Source organism: Heteronotia binoei, chromosome 21, assembly GCF_032191835.1.
Source record: "Heteronotia binoei isolate CCM8104 ecotype False Entrance Well chromosome 21, APGP_CSIRO_Hbin_v1, whole genome shotgun sequence".
NCBI classification, from domain to species: domain Eukaryota; kingdom Metazoa; phylum Chordata; class Lepidosauria; order Squamata; family Gekkonidae; genus Heteronotia; species Heteronotia binoei.
The window spans coordinates 191,207,046-191,228,123 of NC_083243.1; the positions used below are offsets into that span (position 1 = coordinate 191,207,046).

General features: G+C 42.1%; 1 protein-coding gene across 1 annotated transcript in view; it reads right to left on the reverse strand.

The window, feature by feature from the left end:
* Positions 1-17,485: 17,485 nt before the first annotated feature.
* Positions 17,486-21,078, reverse strand: part of HACD2 (3-hydroxyacyl-CoA dehydratase 2) — a 52,524-nt gene continuing 48,931 nt past the window's right edge. The window contains exon 7 of the mRNA XM_060262194.1: positions 17,486-18,651. Coding sequence (XP_060118177.1) covers positions 18,569-18,651 — 83 coding nt within the window. The 3' untranslated portion in view covers positions 17,486-18,568. The remainder of the gene's footprint in view (positions 18,652-21,078) is intronic.

A 21,078-nucleotide genomic window follows, 5' to 3' on the forward strand; every position in this document is an offset into this window, starting at 1 on the left:
CTAAGACAAGTTTCTCTTTCCTACCTACATGCAGAACTTTACACTTAGCCCTGTTACAATTAATTGTATTGGTTTCAGCCGTTTTCCAGCCTGTCAGGATCATCCTGTATTCTGTTTCTGTCTTCTATTGTATTTGCAACCTCTCCCAATTTAGTATCATCTACAAATTTAATAAGCATTTCCTCGATTCCTTCATCCAAATCATTTATAAAGGTGTTGAACAAAACAGGTCCCAGGACAGATCCTTGAGGCAGTCCACTTGTCACTCCTCTCCAAGAGGATGAGGAACCATTCACAAGCACTCTTTGGGTGCGATCTGTAAGCCCATTACAGATCCATCTAAGAGTAACAGGATCCAAACCACATTCAACCAACTTGTCAACAAGGATAGTATGTGGAACTTCATCAAAAGCCTTACTGAAATCAAGATAAACTATGTCTACAGCATTCCCCTGATGCAGCAAGGTAGTAACTTTTTTTTTAAAAAAAAGAGATCAGGTTAGTCTGACAAGACTAGTTCTTGAGAAAACCATGCATGGCTGTGGGAGGAAGATCGTGGAATACTGCGGAACTGTTTGTGTGTGTGTGTGTGTTGGATGCAGTGAGAAGTGATGCCCTTATGAAACTGACATTGTTTAATTAATGCCTATTAAAGTTATATATTAATGCTTGTAATTAAAATTTGATATGCCCATCAATTGAATTAGATAGTTGATTGATTAATTAAATTGGATTACATATAAATTGGTTAAATAGGATACATGTATTGATTAGAAAGCCATTTATTGGGGTTTTATTAGTACGGTAGAGTATTTTTTGTTGAGGAGGGCATGATGGATTTAAATTTATTAGTTCCTTAGCCTACTTATGAATTCCCCCCCTGTTGTCTTGGGTTGTAACTTATAATCAATCAATCTAGACTGAGTATTTAATTTTTTAGATTGGTTTATTGCATGTTGTTAATGAAATTGGTAAGTGTAGTGGGTTGAGTGATTGGCTAGGGAGGGAAAGAAGGGTATAAGGGTAGCTAGTAATTGTTAGATAATGTATTCATTGATTGGCTGCTGCTGTGGATGCTAGCTGGTCTGTTCTGGGTTGATACTGTTGAGCAGGGGAGGCCAATAGAGGGGTTGGGATACCAGTGATAATGGAGTGGAAGAGATATATCGGTGTGACTAGGAGGTATTCCATTAAATGGAGTGGAAGAGGCCAGAAATGTGGAAATTCTAGGACCTCTTCCCACCTATGTCCCATCCCGAGGAATGTGGGTTGTGGGGCTAGGATTAATTACCCATCTCTGAGACTCGTGTTGCTTAATGCCTGGTCTGTTAACAACAAAACTTCTGTTCTGTGAGTTTCTTGCAGAGCACAATACAGACTTGGCCTGCGTGACTGAGACCTGGGTGTGGGATGATGAAACAGTCGCCCTTAACCAACTTGTCTTCAGTCCTTCACCAGTCTTGGACAATGGGGGTGGGACTACTCATTCAAGGCTCCTTCTCCTTTAGGGCGCTCCCCACGCCCAAAATTGCTGGCATTGAGTGCGCTGACCGGGCAGGGGAGACCAAGGAGAGTTTGGCTATCTGGTTGGTGTAGAGTCTACCTAACACACCAGCAGATACCCTACCTGGCCTGAATGCAGTTTCTGCCAGGGTCTTAAAGACCCCACCTGGACTAAATGAGCATCGAAATCCATTGGCACCCGCATCTGAGATGGTGTGTACAACAAATCACACAACTCTTAAAAAATATGAAATGTCAATTATTTATGAATTATGTTCGCCAAACGGCCTAATTATTGTCTGCGATCCACCCCGAGTCCACTTGCAGAATATAAATCAAAAAATAAATAAATCCTGACACTGCAGCCATAAGCCGGAGTCTAAAGATGGTTTTTAAATAAGTTGTCTAAGGCAGATTTGAAGAACAAGTGTTACTTGATCTAACAGCCATTTCGTCAACTGAAATTAAAAGTATAAATTTTAAACCAAAAGTAAACGTTAACCTTTGGGGATGTTTCCTGTGATAGATGGGTGTTCATTTACGTGTGCCTTTTTATTAACTAGAGATTTCCCTTGACAAGAGAAGCATGAAGAAGATATTGGATTTATATCCCGCCCTCCACTCCGAAGAGTCTCAGAGCGGCTCACAATCTCCTTTTCCTTCCTCCCCCACAACAGACACCCTGTGAGGTGGGTGGGGCTGGAGAGGGCTCTCACAGCAGCTGCCCTTTCAAGGACAACCTCTGCCAGAGCTATGGCTGACCCAAGGCCATGCTAGCAGGTGCAAGTGGAGGAGTGGGGAATCAAACCTGGTTCTCCCAGATAAGAGTCTGCACACTTAACCACTACACCAAACTGGCTCTCTATTCAAACTGAGAATACTCAGTTAAGCCAGCTACAAAGTTGATAGAATCTCCCCATTCACAAACACATTGGATATGTCCCAAACATTCACAAAGCTTTGATGCACATGTAGGTTGCTGTGTGTATTTGTGGTTGCCTTCAGTTCACAAGCAGAAAACACAACAGGAAAATCAACACTGTATGCACAGATCATTCATTGACTCACCCAATAAAAATGCAGTAGGTGTTATATGCACTTGTACTTCTCTGCTAAGATGACTGTAGTTAGATATATTTGACTATATACAAAATTTCTATTACAAAATTCATTACAAATGATAACCTAAGCACAAGTGCCTAAATCTTTAGTTAACTATCAGTCAGTTACTGGCCGAATACCTCTGTACCTCTCCTTAGACCCCAGAACTCATCTGTGCAAAGTCACCCTATTATCTGTACAAAGTCATCTTGTTATCAGGAGATGAGAACTGTGATTTCCACCCATGTCGTGGATGAAAGTTTCCAATAGTGAAAACTGGAGAACAGTTAATAGGAGTGCCTTCAAGCAGTGCTTTTGGAAGATAAAGGACAATACCAGGGCAGAGAGCCCGACGTTCTCCACCCCTGTACTAAAGCATATTCTTCCTTTAAATATACTTTTCAAATTTAATGACAAATCCCTCTGCTGTGTCCCAATCCAGAAATAAGGCGTGGGCTCCATCTATGTAGGGCTATGCATCTGCTATAGAGGAAGGCTGATGAAACCAGTGCCCATTCTGAACGCATCTGTATGCGTTAAATATCCACTCCAGAGTAATTCAGTACCAGGAACTGAAAAATTTCCTGAAAAGTTTTATAAGGAAAGAGTCTGATATTTTTAGCAGCAGTCAGGTAGCCTGCAAGTCTTGCCTTCTTCAGCCAGATCGCCAGTTTTTCCAGCTCTCTTTGGGACACAGCAGAGGGATTTGTCATTAAATATGAAAAGTATATTTAAAGGAAGAATATGCTTTAGTACAGGGATGGGGAACGTCGGGCCTGAGGGCCGTTTATGGCCCTCGAGATCACTTGGTCTGGCCCTTGGGGATTGCTGGGCTGAGCCGAGGCACATGGTGGCCTCCCCAGGGCCCGGCTGGCTGGCAGGGATCATGGGCTCAGCCACACTGCGGCCTCCCTGGGGCCTCTTTGGCCGGCCAGGATTGCTGCAGGGCCTTGAAAAGCCACTGCCACAGTTCAGGTAAGTTTTCCCCTCATTTCTTTATTTTCTTTTCTATTTCTTCTCCCCATTTCTTTGTTTCCTTTAATTCCCCGTTCCTTATTTCCCTTTCTTCTTCTTTCTTTCCCTTATTTCTTCATTTTCCTTTATCCTTTCTTCCCCCATTTCTTTCTTTCCCTTTCTTCCCCCAATTTATTTGCCTTTCTTCCCCCTTTCTTTATTTCCCTTTCTTTCTCTTCCCTCCATGTCATTTTCCTTTCTTCTCCCCATTTCTTTCTTTCTCTTTCTCGCTCTTCTTCCTCCCCCCCCCCCTGTGAAACCTGAGTGGTGGGCATTGTGAAGGGCTGCTGCTGGGTATGTGTGTGCCTTTAAAGGTTTGCTGGGAGCAGCTGCATTTTTCACATGAAGAGAGGAAGGGAGGGGTGGCAGGAGTGGGAGCCAGCTACCACCAATTCAGTTTGCACATGATTATCCCAGATGGTGTGGCCTAATGTGCTAATGAGTGTGTGACCTAATAAGCTAATATTAGAGGATGTGGCCTAATATGCCTGGACCTAGGTATTTACCTAGGGTGGAGGGCCAGTGTGTGCATGCGTGCGCACTGAATTAGGCTCTCCCCACATGACTTCAAATAGAAAAACAATTATTTGCATTAACTTTGCCAGCCTGAATCGTTCTCCTGCGGCAGAGCAGTTTTTTAAGTTGATAATTTTGTATGGCCCGCCTATGATGTTGTAAATATCCAAACGGCCCTTGGCAGAGAAAAGGTTCCCCATCCCTGCTTTAGTACATTGCTTCTCACATTGCCTCATTCTCTCTCAAATTGACATTAATTTTCATTTGAAGATTATAGGCTGCATTCAGTTACCACAAACCTTGGTTTCTTCTTGATGCATGTGAATGTGTGTTTCTTTCCTCCTCACCTTATGCAACAACTGAAAATAATCTTCAATGAATGACAGAATCTGAATCCTGTTGTACAAACTTAGTGAGGTTCCTTCCTAGGAATTGATATTCAACCATGACTCCTGGTTACCAATAAAGAAATGAATCCCAGTTTCTCCAAGCCTCTTAAAGTTTGATAACCAATGTCTTCAGGTATTGCCATGCCATGGGCAGAGGGAGAAAACTGAGAGCATGACTAAGGATGGTCACAAACCATCTATGAACCGAAGTTCATCGTGGGGCACAGTTTGTGGTTCACGAGCCTTGGTTCTTGTATTTATTTATTTTTATTCATTTGATTTGATTTATAGCCCACCCTTCCCATAGAACAGGCCCGGGAAGCAGGTTGCATCACAGAAATAAACAGTCAAATAGCTAAAACCAGATTAAAAATTCTATAAAATTTAAAATTACAGAATTAAACATTGAAAGCTAAAAATGACAGATTCAGCCACACAGGCATGGCCTATTGACCCATGTCCAGCAGTTGCTACAGCATTAGGATGGAACAGAAAGGGGGAGGCCGATAACAGGTGACATCCACTGCCTCAGCTGAGGGCCTGGCATGAACCAGACCCATGAACCAACCGTTTTCCACAGAGATTTATGTGGTTCTTGGGAGTGGTTTGTGGGCCAGACACATTGAAAGCAGTGAATCAATTGTCAAGGCAATGGGGGGGGGGAGACTTCTGTAGCCCTGGAAACACCAATCTTAGCTCTCTAAAGCTTGATAGGAAGTTCTGGCTGCCAACAAGAAAGCTCCCATTCTGCTCTAGGGAGCAGAATGAATATAAACCCCAAGCTCACACCCAGCTGCTTGCGCTTTGCAGCAGGCAGTTAGAGATGGAGTAAAAGACTGTCACAGGCAGAGGTGGAAGGAATTGTTAGTTTGAGACAGGCCTGTAGCCAGAAAATCTTTGGTGTGGGGGCCCACAGAATAAAATTTCAGAGGCCCCCCCCCTCTTGCAGCCCCCACTCTCTCTTACGCCACTTCTCTGGTGGCCCCTGCCCCCCTCCACGCAGCGCCTCCCCCTCCATTCCTCCCTCCCACCCCGTGAAGCACCGGCTCCTCCAGGGGCACTTTCCAGGAAAGGAAGCACCAGCAAGCTTCTTTCCCTTTCTCTCTCCTCTCCTCCCTGCCAGAGTACCCGCCACCTCCACTGCTTCCTCCCTACTTCCCTCTCTGGAGGCGGCGGACGCTCTTGCAGGGCTTGCTGGTGCTTCTTTTTGCCGCAGCCCCAGAAATAAAACTCCGGAGAGCGCTGGAGGGCTGGCAGAGAAGCACCGGCCTCCCCGTGTGGCTTCTCCCGTGATCAGTGGGGGGGGGGGGTCGCTGAAAAGAGCCCCAGGAGGTTTCAGCACTTCATAGGGTGGGAAGGAGAGAGGGGGAGGTGCCATGCGGAGGGGAGTGGGGCCTGCAAGAGTGGCAGGGAGTTCGGGGGCCACCAGGAGGGGCCACGCTAGTCAAAGGAGGGGTTCAATGGAGGGGCTGTACCCCCTGTGCCTATGGGCCTGGTTTGAGAACAGTGTTAGTGTTTCAAGGCTCTGAGGCACCTGTCTCTCTGCTACAGCCAGGCAGATCAGCAAAGTCCTCAGCTGAAGACCCACACACTCCCCCTGAGTGGGATTTCTGGGCACCTATCCTGGCTGGAAGGTGTCTGTTGGGGTCAGGGCTCCCTCTGCTGCAGCCAGGCAGAGGGGCAAAGGCGTCCTCTCTCCTAATCGTCAGTGCCCCTCTGCCATGAAGGTGAGATTGGGGGCCATGGGGGGAAGAAGTTCACCCTCCATCCCACAAGCCCTGTGGGACAAGCCTGTCCTACTGACCCACCAGTGCCCAGTTGTATTGGGGTGTCACCAGGGCCGGCTCGCCCACTAGGCAAACTAGGTGCTTGCCTAGGGTGCCATGAGGGGTGCGCCAAATTGGGCTCCCCCTCCTGGTGCCCAAGACAACCACCTAGTTTGCCATCCCTCCTCCGCTGCCACCGCCAGCCCCCTCCCTTCCACCGCGCTTCCCCTGTCTGGGGTGCCATGCGCCCTATGGCCAGCACTGGGTGTCACCACCAGTGTACCGTATAGGGAGCACCATGTGGACTAGACACATTAATCTTCAGCTGGTGGTGAACAGATTTGAACTGGCAGTACACTTTCCTCCAGGGAGGAAGGGCCAGGCCCTGTCAGGACCTAAACATCTTTTCAAGTTGGAGAGTAAACACAGAAGAGGAACGGAGAGGAGTGAGGGTGACTGGGCAAGGAGATGCAAGGCAGACACCAGCCCTGCTCTGTCTGTTCTAGCAGCAGAAGGTGGAGGACCAAGAGGAGTAAGTGAGCCAAGTGTTGGTTGTGGCCCTTTAGGAATCCCTAGTGTTGGTTGTGGCCCTTTAAGAACTCAGGAAACTGGGCTGGATTTGAGTGCCTAATCACATTGCCTCTGTCTGAGTGGGAGAGCCTGCTTTGACAGGGCTGGGCTGGGAGGAGTTCTGCATCTGCAAACTGGACAGGGAGAGAGGGAAGGGGTAGACCTGTGGGAGGGAAGAAGAGGAAGCAGATGCCAAGAGAGCAGTGGATCCAGCTATTCCTTCCTAGCAGCACAATCTCTCTGCTCTTATGTTTGAATGCTTGTGCTGGGAGCTTTGGCTGCGTTAAAAGCCTGGCTGAAGAGCATTGTTGGCTCCCCTCCCATGCTAAGATGTGCACATTTTTTTTCCTTTTCCTTCTGGGGTGTGGGTTACAGAGGACCAAAACTATGCCCTGGAAAAGTATCTTGGAGAGGAAGATGCTGGGCATGCAAAAGAGGTGAATTCCCAACAAACACTGTGTGCGTGCGTGTAAGTAATTGGGGTAGGCAAGGTTTTTTAAAAAGCAAGGTGTGTGTGAGACTGCTTGTGCTTGCTTCCTGGATTTCTGCTCTGGATCTTCTCCCAATGAAGTCTAAGCTATTGAGGGTGGATGCAGGGAAATGTATAGTCTGTATAGTCAAAGCAATGGTATTCCCAGTAGTAACGTATGGCTGTGAGAGCTGGACCATAAGGAAGGCTGAGCGCAGAAGAATAGATGCTTTTGAGATGTGGTGCTGGAGAAGAATCTTGAAAGTCCCTTGGACTACAAGAAGATCAAATCAGTCAGTCCTAAGGGAGATCAACCCAGACTGTTCACTGGAAGGTCAGATACTTTGGGCACCAAATGAGAAAAGAGCACTCCCTGGAGAAGATCCTGATGCTAGGAAAGACAGAAGGCAAAAGAAGAAGGGGATGGCAAAAGATGAGATGCCTGGATAATGTTACTGATGTAACAAACACGAATTTGAGCAGACTTCGGAGGATGGTGGAAGACAGGAGGGCCTGACGTGACTTTGTTCATGGGGTCGCAGAGTCGGACTCGATTGTGTGACTGAACAACAACAAAGACTCCTAGATCCTTTTTGCACATACTACTGCCAAGACAAGTCTCCCCCATCCTATAATGATGCATTGGATTTTTCCTACCTGAATGCAGAATTTTACATTTATTCCCATTAAAAGTCATTTTGTTTTAGCCTGTCAAGATCATTCTGTATCCTGACTCTGTCTCCTACTGTATTTGCTACCCCCCCCCCCCCGATTTAGTATCATCTGAAAAATTAATAAGTGTTTCCTCTATTCCTTCATCCAAATAATTTATGAAGATGTAAAAATAGGTCCCAGGACAGATTCTTGAGGCACTCCACTTGTCACTGCTGTGCAAAAAGATGAGAAACCATTAGCAAGCACTATGGGTGCAATCTGTCAACTATTTACAGATCCACCTAACAGTAATAGGATCCAAACCACATTTTACCAACTTGTCAACAAGAATAATACGTGGAACCTTATCAAAAGCCTTGCTGAAATCTAGATAAACTATGTATACGCTACAGCATTCCCTTGAACCAGAAAGGCAGTAGCTTTCTTGAAAAAAAGAGATAAGGTTAGTCTGACATAACTTGTTCTTGAGAAACCAACGCTGGCTCTTCTAAATGCTTAAGAACTGACTTGTTTGATGATTCATTCTAAAACTTTTCCAGCTGTAGACATCAAACTGATGGGTCGGTGGTTACCCGGAACCTCCTTTCCCCCCTTCTTGAAGATGGGGGACTTTTGCCCCCTTCCAATCTTCTGTGACAAAAAAAACAAAAGAAATCTGAGTAGCACAAAACAATCAGTATAATTTCATAGTCTTAAAGATGCAGTAACATGCACATTTCTTAAAGATGCAATAACATACAGAATTCACAAGAATCAGTTTCAATAGAAAAGTCTCTCTCTCTTCCTCAGTCACAGACCTTTGCGCAGATAAATGCGTTGCGGCTTCTCTAAGAATACAAACAATTACTTATAGATGAGGACCCCAGCTCAACTCTATTGCAGGACAAGCCTTCTGATACTTGAACATTTTTTCCAGTCATTACAGAGAGACTTTTCTACTGAAACTGATTGTTGTGAATTCTGTATGTTATTGCGTCTTTAAGAAATGTGCATGTTACGGCATCTTTAAGACTATGAAATTATACTCAGATTTATTTCGGTTTTTGCCATATCAGTACTGAGTATCCCCTTCCAATCTTCAGGCACCTCATCTGTTCTCCAAGAATTCTCAAAAACAATGGACAGAGGCTCAGAAATTACATCTACAAGTTATTTTAGTACACTTGAATTGCAGTTCATCTGGCCCTGAGGACTTCATTTCATTTAAAGAAACTAGGTGTTTATGTACTACCCTTATGCCGATCCCAGATTGCAACTTCCTTCCCTCATTAAGTGTTCTGTTTTTGCCATGTTGAGCACCATTTCCCTTGAAGGAGAAGACTGAGGAAAAGTAGGAATTGAACAGTTCTAACTTCTCTTCATCACCTGTTATAATTTCACTTTCCTGTTCCCACAAGGGGCCTACCACGTCCTTGCTCTTTTTCTTACTTTGAACATAAGAAAGGAACCCTTTTTTGATTGTTTTTAGCATCTCTTGGTAGCCTAAGCTCATACTGAGCTTTAGCTTTCCTAATTCTCTCTCTACAAGCACTGGTTATTTGTTTATATTCATCCTTGGTTATAAGGCCCTCCTTCCATTTCTAAAATGAGGGTGTTTTTTTTTTTTATTTTCTCAAGTCTCGTTTGATGAGAAAGCTGTTTATGGAGCTACCTTGGCTTCTTTAGGCTCCTCCTATTTTTCTTTTCATAGGAATTGTTTGTGATTGGGCCTTCAATATTTCAGTTTTAAGAAACTCCCGCCTCCTTAAGTGTTTGAATGATTGAGGACACTAACAGTCTTTTATTTGGATTCTGCCAGAGCCTTCACTATGCCCAGTCTGTCAGGCTCTGTTCATTGTTGTTATTGCTAATTGCTGATTACTAACCATATTGATCCATGCTTATATATGCTCACTAACATATAGCCGTAGGACAGTAGGGGGGGGGGGGCAAAGTAGAGAATAACTTCCCAGGAATATCAAAGGTTGTTGGGCCTGCTTTGAAGTAGAAAGTGTCTGCCAGATTCTCACCTCCTCCCTAGAGGCAGCAAGGACATTGCCGCCAGGAATTGTAACCACCAACTGAAAAGATAAGGGGGAGCCGTGTGAAACTCTCACATGCAAAAGCAGCCTTTGTTTTGGGAATTGGGATGTACAGGCTATTGCTTTGATGTAAGATGTTAAATACAAATGATTTGAACAGCCTGCCATCAGTTCCAATGCCTATCATGCTGGAGTAACTTTGGAGTATACAATAAATGCAACTTTGTTTCAAATAACAACTCTGCTCATTTGGAAACTTCAATGAACCTTCGCTGACACAGTATATGATCTGCCCTACAGAGGGAGAAATGTTTATATGACATCAGTTATCTGGAGGATGCTACTGTTTTATCTATTTGTTACGTTATTTTTATCATTCATTGCACATTTGAGCTTCTTGTACATTTTGAAATATGATGTACACTGCTCCAAGCCCTTTGGGGAAGGATAGCCTATAAATTTAATAAAATGATGACGACGACAACGATAAAAAAATCTCTTCTCCTTAAGTATTTCTAACCGTGGGATTCTAAGTTTTTCAAAATTTGCTTTCCTGAAGTCCAACCTATATGTCTCACTATGCACAGCTTTTCCCTTCCCCAAGACTGTGGATTCTGAAATTACATGATCACTACTACCCAGGGTGCCCGCTATTTTCGCCTCGTCGACCAGTTCTTCCCTGCTGGTGAGAATTAGATCCAAGATTGCAGATCTCTTTCTCTCCACTTTCTGGAAAAGGAAGTTGGCAGCAAGGCAAGTCAGGAATTTATTTGATCTTTTGTTTTTATCAGTGGTTTTCCAACAAATATCTGGGTAACTGAAATCTCCCATGACCACTGTGTCCCATCTCTTTGTGAACTTTGCAATCTCTTTCAAATCCTTGGCCTGGCTTGGTGGTCTATAGCAGACCCCACCATATCACTATTATTACTCATTCCTCTTATTTTTAATCAGAGACTCTCAACTGAACTTCCATGCTCATATTCATTTATTTCCTCATAAGTTATACCTCCTTTATATATAACTAGGAATAAGGCCTGCTGTGAAGAAAAATACAAAAGGCTCTAGAAAAAGGCTCTGGGCAAGTGTCCCCCCCCCCCTTTGCTCTTTCCACTCACCCAAGTGAAGGCATTCACTCCCCCCTACCTCAAGGGGAGCTGATCTCTGCCATCTCAGTGATTTCCATCCCTCACCTGGAGATTGGCAACAGTGGTTCCTCAGGAGGAAATAGCAAATTTGGAGGGTGGAGTCTATGGCATTGTACCAGCCTGAGGTCCCACCCCTCCTCAAAGCCTACCATCTCCAGGCTTCACCCCTCAAATCTCCAGGAATTTTCCTAGCTGGAGTTGGCAACTGCTAAATCTTACTGGCTGAACAGGAGCAAGCAGCCAGGCCTAGTTAAGTCATACCAGTCAGGAGGCATTAAGTCACTCAGAGGGTTCTGCCAGGCCCCAGGTGGAGTCTGAAGTTCTCCTGGGATCAGAACTGAACTCCAGACAACAGATCTTTCTCCCCTTGGAGAGTGGGCTCTATAACATTCTATTCAGCTAAGCCTCTCCCTTTACCGAGAGAAGCAACCTTGGAGGAGGGAGGGAGGGACAGGATAGAGCAACCGCCAGAACCAAGGTTGGTTGCCTTTTACTGACAAAATCAGCTTGGCTGGCTAGCAACAGCTACTTGGCTGGGAGAGAGGAGTGGACTCAACCAATGGCGCACAAGTACTCTTGATTGATGGTTTGACAGGCCAAAGTTTGAGGAGTGCACCTCCAGCTGATGGGAGAGCTTTTATATCTATAGGATGCTACTCCTCTGCCCTCATGAACCACCATTTCCCCAGTTTGTGCTCATCCCTAAGCATGCCTACTAACTACGTTTGTGCCAGTCATGAAGAAACTAAAATTTGTAGCTGCTGAACTTCTGTATAATCTGAAATTTGAAATGTAACTTTCATGACTTGTTCCTTCTTATTTTCAAAATAATGTTAAACCTTAAGGTCTTCAGTTGCAATGTAAAGTTTCAGTGAAAGACTGATGGAAATATTTAAAATGATACAGCCATCTTTGTGCTTAAGAACTGCCAACATTTCATGTCATTCTACAACCAATGGAAACAAAAGGATAGAAGAGGGAAGAAAGAACAGTTCTGTAGCTTCATAGCTGTTACTCCACAGTGATCAGCAATTACATCAATTTTTTCTAGCCTGCAAGAGAGTACTGGAGGCTATTATCAAATTTTTCCAAAGTCCTTGGAGTGCAGTGGAGCAGCTAAGAAGGTGTTCTATGAGTCTCTGTATGGTCAAGACGGATCAGAGAATCTGTGGCTCTTAGATTAACAAATGGAATGGACCATCGGAAGAAAGCTCTACGTGAACAATCTGTTTTGCAAAAAAATCTGAAGATGGTAATTGAAAAAATGACAAGTTCATTTTAAGCTGACCTGCAAAGGCTTGCTACAAGACCAGGGAAATCTAAGAGTATTAAGACTATCAAAACAGAACAGAAGCCAAAGTTACTTTAACATTTCATGACATGATAATAGAAGCAGAGCCATTTTTTGAACATATGAAGCTGCCTTCTACTGAATCAGACCCTCCTGGGTCCATCAAAGTCAGTATTGTCTTCTCAGACTGGCAGCGGCTCTCCAGGGTCTCAAGCTGAGGTTTTTCACACCTATTTGCCTGGACCCTTTTTTGGAGATGCCAGGGATTGAACCTGGGACCTTCTGCTTCCCAAGCAGATGCTCTATCACTGAGCCACCGTCCCTCCCCAAATGGTTTTTATGGTTTAAAGGACCAGAAACATATCACAGATCCATATCCCATTACTACATTTTCCCATTCAAAGCCCCTACAGGTAAAAAATATGTAGTTCACATCCAGCTATCAAAGGATGAACCAGTATTTGTAATGAGGCTAGTCTTGACACAACTCTCCCTATATACGTGTCATCTCTTTGTATGGAAAAGTAATGCAACAGTAATCAGTGAGAGCACCAGATCCACCAGTATCTAGGATCAAATGGCTTCCAGTGTTTGCATCTGCATTCCAGGAAGGCAGCATTGGAACTAAGCAAACGTAGGACACTGGCAAGTTTGTGAAAATGAGAGGTAAAGAGCTAGAATAGAGTATTAAAATCCAGTGAATACTTGAAAGGAAGGGGGAATACGGTTCCGCAAGACTACTAGCAAGAGAACATTCGTTATGGCCCCCAAGAAGTTCTCAAAATATTCTTAACATTGATCCTTCAAAAGCACTGGCAAAGGTATGGTGAAATGATAACACCATGACTGGAGTGAACTGTTGCACATAGAGGAAAGCAGGCCAGAGCCGAACAACTGCCATGAAAAAAGAAGCACACAGAGATGGCTTTATACTCCCAAGACTCTCAGACATCTGCTTTACATAGCATACTTTTAAATGTACACTTACACCGTTCAACAGGGCACCTAAAAATTAACATACGTACATGATGAATGTGTGTATCCTGCTTAGAGATGTGAAGGTCTGGAAAAAAACCCGGAAAAATTAGGGGGGGAATTTTTTTTCCCTGAAGCCTTTTTTTCTGAAAAATTGGAAAAATTGAAAAAAAGAAAAAAAATTGATTATGGAACATTTTAACATGATGAATAAAATATTTTAAGACAAGGTGTTCAAATATTTTCCAAATCATTGCTAAAAATATGTATGGTATCAAATTATTCTAATTTCTGTGGCCTGAGGACAAGCAAGTCCTAGGTCATGCCCATTCATTGAAACTTAGTCCTACACTCCCTTCTATACAATTCCCCCCTCTTCAATTCTTTTTATGAGAATGAGTTTTTTATTTTTATTAAATACTGTGGAGAGGAAATATGAATTGTTACTTCTGGATTTTTAAAAATTGTTTTGTGGAAGTTTTTTTGTCTGTTCCACATAAACTAGTAAACAGTTCAGGAGATTGTTGCTCCATTTGTTACAATTACAAATAAATGTTATTTAAAAAGTAAATTCTGTTTGTAAAAATTGTTTGGATACACTATGTTTTTAATACGATAGTTGCGATAATTTCATGCCAAGTAAAATTGTCCAGTCATATTTTATGTTCCTAAAGCAACAGAATGACTTTCAATTTGGAAAAGAAAAAAAAGTAGAATTCTCCATCTTCTTGTTTTCTTTTGCAATTTTGTAGACCAGCATATTGGATTATGGTCTGCACAAACCTTTGGTAGAATCTCTACTTTTTAAGTTATGAAGCCCAAACTCTTGGAACCCCATAGCATATCTATTCTAGAAAAAGAGTTGTGTCTCGCTGACTTTCAATCTGGAAAAGAAAAAAAAGTAGAATTTTTTTCAATTTTTTCAAAAATTTCTGGTTTTTCCCCGAGAAAAAAAAAAACAGAAAAAACCTGGGGTTTTTTTTTTCCAATCTTCAAAATCTCTGGAAATTTTACATCTCTAATCCTGCCACATCTATTGTAAGGTTATAGGATGCTTGGAAACCAAGACTAGCCCCACCTGTATACCAAGGTTTGCTGATTGAATGATGATGTCTTTTTAGGGTAGATTTATATACTACATTTTTAAAAGTACATAATTGCTGTGCAATATGTAGATGGCTTGATGTTTGCTTTTTATACTGTTGTTCAATTTTTGTAATTAAGAACTGTTACTAACAAAGCGCTGGCCTTTAGCTAATAAGAACATAAGAGAAGCCATGTTAGATCAGGCCAATGGCCCATCCAGTCCAACATTCTGTGTCACACAGCGGCCATATATACACACACACACACTGTGGCTAATAGCCACTGATGGACCTCTGCTCCATATTTTTATCTAACCCCCTCTTGAAGGTGGCCATGCTTGTGGCCGCCACCAATAAACAGCTAGTCAATAAACTTGACTAGCTGCCGCTAAATACGTACTTGCCATGAATATGCATTACAGCTGCTACAGAGGGACTAGGAATTTAGAGCAGCCAAAGCTCGACTGCTACATGATGGATTTGGCTAAAGTTGGTAGTGCTAATGGTAATAATAATAATAATAAAATTTTATTTATACCCCGCCCTCCCCGCCGGGGCAGGCTCAGGGCGGCTTACAGGGTGTGGCAAAAGCCATGTTGAACAATAAAACAATTATACATTTCTATACCATTTAAAATTTACCATTAAGTTTTTGCATAATATAAAAGTCTAAAATCAATCTAAAATAACCTCATCTCATTGCTATCTCAGTTATATTGATGTCAGTGATGGCGTGGTGTTTATTTCAGGTTCCATCTTGGAAGGCTAGCCGGAAGTGGGCGGTTTTGCATGCCCTACGGAATTGGCTAATGTCCCGTAGGGCCCGCACCTCTTCCGGCAGCTGGTTCCACCATTGGGGTGCTTTTATAGAGAAGGCCTGTTCTCTAGTTATTTTTAGTTTGGCCTCCTTTGGCCCAGGTACTTCCAGGTAATGGTGGAAACTTGACCACATTATTTGGCTAAGGCAACAAAGAGTTCTCTTTGGTCCTGCTAGAATCATAGAGTTGGAAAGGACCTCCAGGGTCATCTAGTAGGATGTATGTAGAGCAAAAACAAAAGACCAGGTATCCCCAGCCTGAAGCCCTTATAAAATGTGGTAAGTGTGCATGTACTTCTACATATTCTTGATGGGTTCATTACCCAAAGTACTACAAGGTCACAGTTGTTAGATTTGCCACAGCAGATCTAGTAAGCTCATGCTTTTTAATTTTGTTAAAGATGCTCAGGACAGAGACCAAGAAGACAATGAACCCTCCCTTCATGAAGGATGCCAAGACTCCTTGCCCAGTTGCAGGGGAAAAATAAAGAGGCAGAGGCATGTAGGTGGTTGGGCAGCCCTCATACAGGCATGAGGTGGTTGAAGTTGGGATAGGCAAGTGCTGATCAGATCAGTTAATAGCCAGCTGTCTATGCAGTCTTCCACCAGCACCTATGAATATACACATGCTATAACTTAACTGCCCCAAGGCACATACAGATGATATTTCTTTCTTTTCAGTTCAGAGTTGGTAAGCTAAGCTGAAAGTGAAGAATGCACAAATCTTTCCTGACAATTTACAGCATGTCTTGCCATAAAAACCTACAGCCTGGAAGGGCAGTGTCACATAACCAAGCTGTGAAGGATGATTAATCAAAGAAACATGCAATAAAGCAGAGGTGTCAAATATACTACCTGCGGGCCAGAACCCACCCACCCAGGGCTTTGAACAGACTAGCGGGGCTCTTTTCTCTACCCTCCTGTCCTTACCTTTTGAAGCTTTCAGCCTGGGAGCTTCAAAGGCTCACTGAAGCACCCTTTGAAGCTTCCAGGCTGAGCCTCAGTTCCCTGGCTCTTCCTGCCTTTTTTTGCTGGCTGCAACAAGGAAAACGTGGGGTGGATTTTATTTAAACAATTTTATTGATAACATATGGACCTAATCTAGTGTGTAATGTGGGAACCCACAGCCAAAGGAGGATATTATACTGGAAAGCTATTGCCAATCTGAGTAGACTTTGGCCGGGGGGGGGGGGGGCAGGCTTACAATGCCATTCCATTGTTTCCACAGAGTCAGAGCCTTGTGCTTTTTCTTGATGTTTTATTTTAAAAATTGCATTGCCAAATTCCACTATTCCCCCACCTTTCCAACTTAAACGAACTATTGGAAGAGTTTTAAGCATGTTTGTATTTTAAGTTAAAAAATTAATATCTTTAATCGTGTTTGTCTGTGTCCATTATAAAGTTTATATCTCTACCTGGCATTATATTTTATGGCTCGGCCCCACGAAGTCCCATTTGTGTGAGATCCGGCCCTCCTGAGTTTGACACCCCTGCAATAGAGGGTTCAACATGAAACAGATGGTCATGCATTTTGGCTTATGGAGCACCCTCTCATGACCACTTATTGAGTGCAATTATGATTAAAAAAGGATACAATGAGAAACAGTGTTTGAATAGTACAATGGGAGATTCGGGGGGGGGGAGATATGATTGTAACAGGAGGGGAAAGAGAAGAGCGCATCCTGCAGAATGATCAACAGAAGCTCAGTGAGCACAATGGTGCTTTCTCTGGCAATTGAACAAAAAGAGAGTGTCCCGTGAAATGAATTGGGAGGGCAATAGAATAGATGAGCACTTCAAGAAGGCTAGGTGGATTTCTATAAAATACACTGAGCACAGAGGTCAGTAATGAGTAGGTATAGCAGACATTGCTTACAAAAAAAAAGCTATGAAATTCTTCTATTTTAGTACAACTTGGGATAATCAGTAAGGTTTTTCTCACTACTCATTCAAATAGTTCTTTGAATGAATAAACTTTGAAGTCAATAGGATTTGCTAGCATTAATACTGCATTTAGGGACAAATAGTAAGTTTTTTCCTACCTTAAAACAGTAGACAATCTTGGTCATTTTAAGAAATATTAGGTTTTTCTTCTCTTTGTTAGTAAACAAGGAGCCAATAAGAAATAATTAGCATTTCCTCCCAGACAGTTCAAAAAAATTATTTAATCAGAAAACATTCAGACCACAATCTCTTGTCTGGTGCTGTTATAAAAGTGAAGTTCTTTGAATGAGTAAACTTTGAAGTCAATAGGATTTGCTAGCATTAATACTGCATTTAGGGACAAATTAATGGTGCTGTTAAAACATTCTCAAAACTCTAAACAAGCTCATTTTAGGAAAAGACTCCTTATATAACCTGTTTATATGCTGGAAATTAAAATTTCTGCTTATGCTTGCAAAATTTCACAAAACATACATATTTGAACAATTCAAAGCCTTAAAAAAGTTCCCAAGTGATATTTTTCTACATCAGTTACAAATTTGGTTTGTGTGCATGGACTTCAATAAAACTGGGCCTCTATTTAGGAAAAAGAAGGAAAAATCATTCAAGAACAGCAACAGAGTATGCAAGTTTGAGGTAATAAAATGGTTGCACCTTTAGAGCGCATACTCTTGTGCAACACTGCACTACTTTAAGGCCCCACTGCAAAAAATTCAGTTGTGTAGATTATGCAACTGGTTGCTGAAGTCACTGTAATGCTTTTTAATGCTTATTGTAGGGCTGTGTCCTGAATTCCAAGGAATGTCCCTTCATCCACATACACAGAGTCAGTAAAGTCTTTCATGGGACTCCCCTCGACTGCCCACTGTGATTCAGAAAAACTGCTGAAGCATCTCAGACAATATAGCTACAACAATGCACATGAACATCTGACATGCAATCAAGCATTAAATAAAAAAAATACTCCCAATTTAAGCACTGTACTGTATCACTCATACCATCAACATAAACAGGCCGTAATGGAAATTTTAGCAAATAAATTAAAAGATAAAATAATTATAAATATATTTGAATTTCACCACATATGGATATGCTGAAAATTCAACTTCCCGGGCTGATGATTTTGTTGGAAAAAAAAAATTATCAGTGCTGTAAGGTATATGCTTAGTAATTTACCAAACTTTTAAATTTTGACTTCTTGGTTTAATACTCTGAATTGTTGATAAAACCTCTGGAAGTTTGCTTGTTCTGAGGTTTGTGCATAGTTCTGAACACCACCACAAGTTATTCTGCTTTCTTCTGTTCTTCGGCAGGTGAAAGTACTTTTCTCCTCTGATGTAGCATGTGAAAATACAGCTGGGGGAAGACTGTAAGCAGAACAGAATTATGTAAGTAGAATGTCAGGATTCTGTCTGTCCACGGTGCAATGAGGTCTTTTAAGGCATCTCTCACACACTCAAAAGTCTACATAGCCAAATCTAGTAGTGATTTCACCAAAGTTTGTAATCCCTTGGCTTGGAGTATGAACCTTCATGATTTATAATGTCTGCCTTCAGCGCAGTGACCATTATAGCCCTAGGAGTTGTACTTTAGACCTATAAGTTGTACTTTAGTTCAAATTACAATATAGGGCTGGAGAAAAAATTTATCTTGATTCTACACACCCACCCACTACACACGTGTCAAGAATAAGCGCTGCTATATAGCAGCATCCCAGTTACTAGGGTGTGTAATTTTTCCAAGGTGCCAAATCTAATAAGGTCATAGCAGTCTTTGTTCTAAGCTTCAGCAGCCTCTTCCCCACATCACTACCACCACTAGTCCTCGCAAGTAAAAGGGTGGAACTTCCTGTGGAGCCACAGCAATTACAAGTGAATTTAGAACTCAGGAAAATAAAAAGATTCCTGAGCATCATTCTCCAGTATTACTCATAAGTGCTAGCCTCTTTAAAAACACACACACACACACAAACATCTGAGCCTGGGGAATTTATTCAACAATAAAACACATCCTGGAATATCCTACAGAAAAACAACAGGCTAGATTATTAGATGAATTACTCTAAGCCTCAGGAACTCCCTTTAATTTCAGGTACCACGATTTTATCTGACTAATAAACAGTGCAATCATAAATGATCAACCAAACCCAAAATTAGTCCAGTAAATACAGATTTTGTGGGGGAAATATCATGGTTTAAATTTCCAGAAGTCTGAAAGGATAGGCAGACTTTATTCTCCTGAAAATCAAGATCTGGGCATAGTTAGTGGTATCAAACAGGCAATTTAATTTGCATGCCTGGTCATCATTAATGGTTCCACATTTGATTTAATTTTAAAATTCTTTTGATTCTTCGTATCATGTCCACCTCAATTATATAGTCAGTACCGTTCACCTGTAGTTGCTAAAATAAAATGAGTATTGCACACATACATCCCTCCCCCAAGGGCCAGAAGCAAAGTCCCAGAAAGCAGATGTTGGGTTTTGTTGATCAAATCACACATTGATTCTTTGCCGGATGGCTGCTTTAAGATCAATGTACAAAACCAGAAAAGTGTAATAAAAAGTGTTGCTTTCTAATATGATTTTTTTTCACTCAAAGCACAAATATGTTACAGTTTGCACGAACAGTTCTGTTTACACAGTTATTGCTACTAGGCAAACTATTTCATAATGCAAAGCATGTGCAGTTCCTTGGATTTGGGACAGTACTAAAACAGAATACAAGAAAGATCTGTCTATATATTTTATCTCATCCTTTCAATGATTTCAAAGGATTTTACACACTTTGGAAGCGTACACTTCTATCACACAGTGTTGACAAGTTGGGTATTAATCGCTGATAAGCTTGCCATCATTATGTTTTACTGTTTACACAAAACAGGGTTGTTTACCTGTAACTGGTGTTCAGAGAGTCTTCTGTGCAGGCAAACATGGGGACTCTGCAAGCTGCTTATCTGTAGTTTTTTCACAGCTCTGAGCCTCCAGAGGATGCCGTGCATTGGAGATATCAGCTCATTTCCACCTCCAGCCATGTGCTCCCACACAGCAATGCTGCTTAATCTCAGTACCCTCAGTACCTTCTTGCCGCTGAGAACATGCAGTGGGGCTGGAAGAAGGGTACATTTCAAAGACCCAGAGGCAGTATCTGTAGAGCTTTTTTTGCCAGCAACAAATGAAAAATACTTACTCCTTATACATACTTGGTCTCATTGCTGCATTACTAAATTTATTGGAGAGCATTATGCCATTGGTTTGGAACCAGATATAAAGTGGCTTGCTCCAAATGAAAAGAAATATATTGCAACAATGGGTGAGTGTTAAGAGTGCATGCATGCTCCCTGTAAGAGCTCAATTGTTTGGAAAGTGACTCCTACATAAGATAATAGAATTAATTGTAAAGGAGACATAAACATGAAACAAACCTTTTTATGTCGGCTGGTTTTGTATGAAACATTAGTTTGCCTTAAAGAACTAGAGAAATCACATTCAAGTGTTATAAATAAGTTGGCAACCCTGATTAAGGTCTGTGGACCTTTGAGGCCAAGAGACTGCAGAGCCAACTGGAGGCATTTATGGGGTACATTCACTCGAAAAGGACCAACAGCAGGCAGTATCTGTAGAGCTTTTCTGCCAGCAACAAATGAAAAATACTTACTCCTTATACATACTTGGTCCCATTGCTGTATCATTAAAATTATTGGAGAGCATTATGCCATACATAACAGGGAAGGTTTGGAACCAGATAGATAAGTGGCTTGCTCCAAATGAAAAGAAATATATTGCAACAATGGGT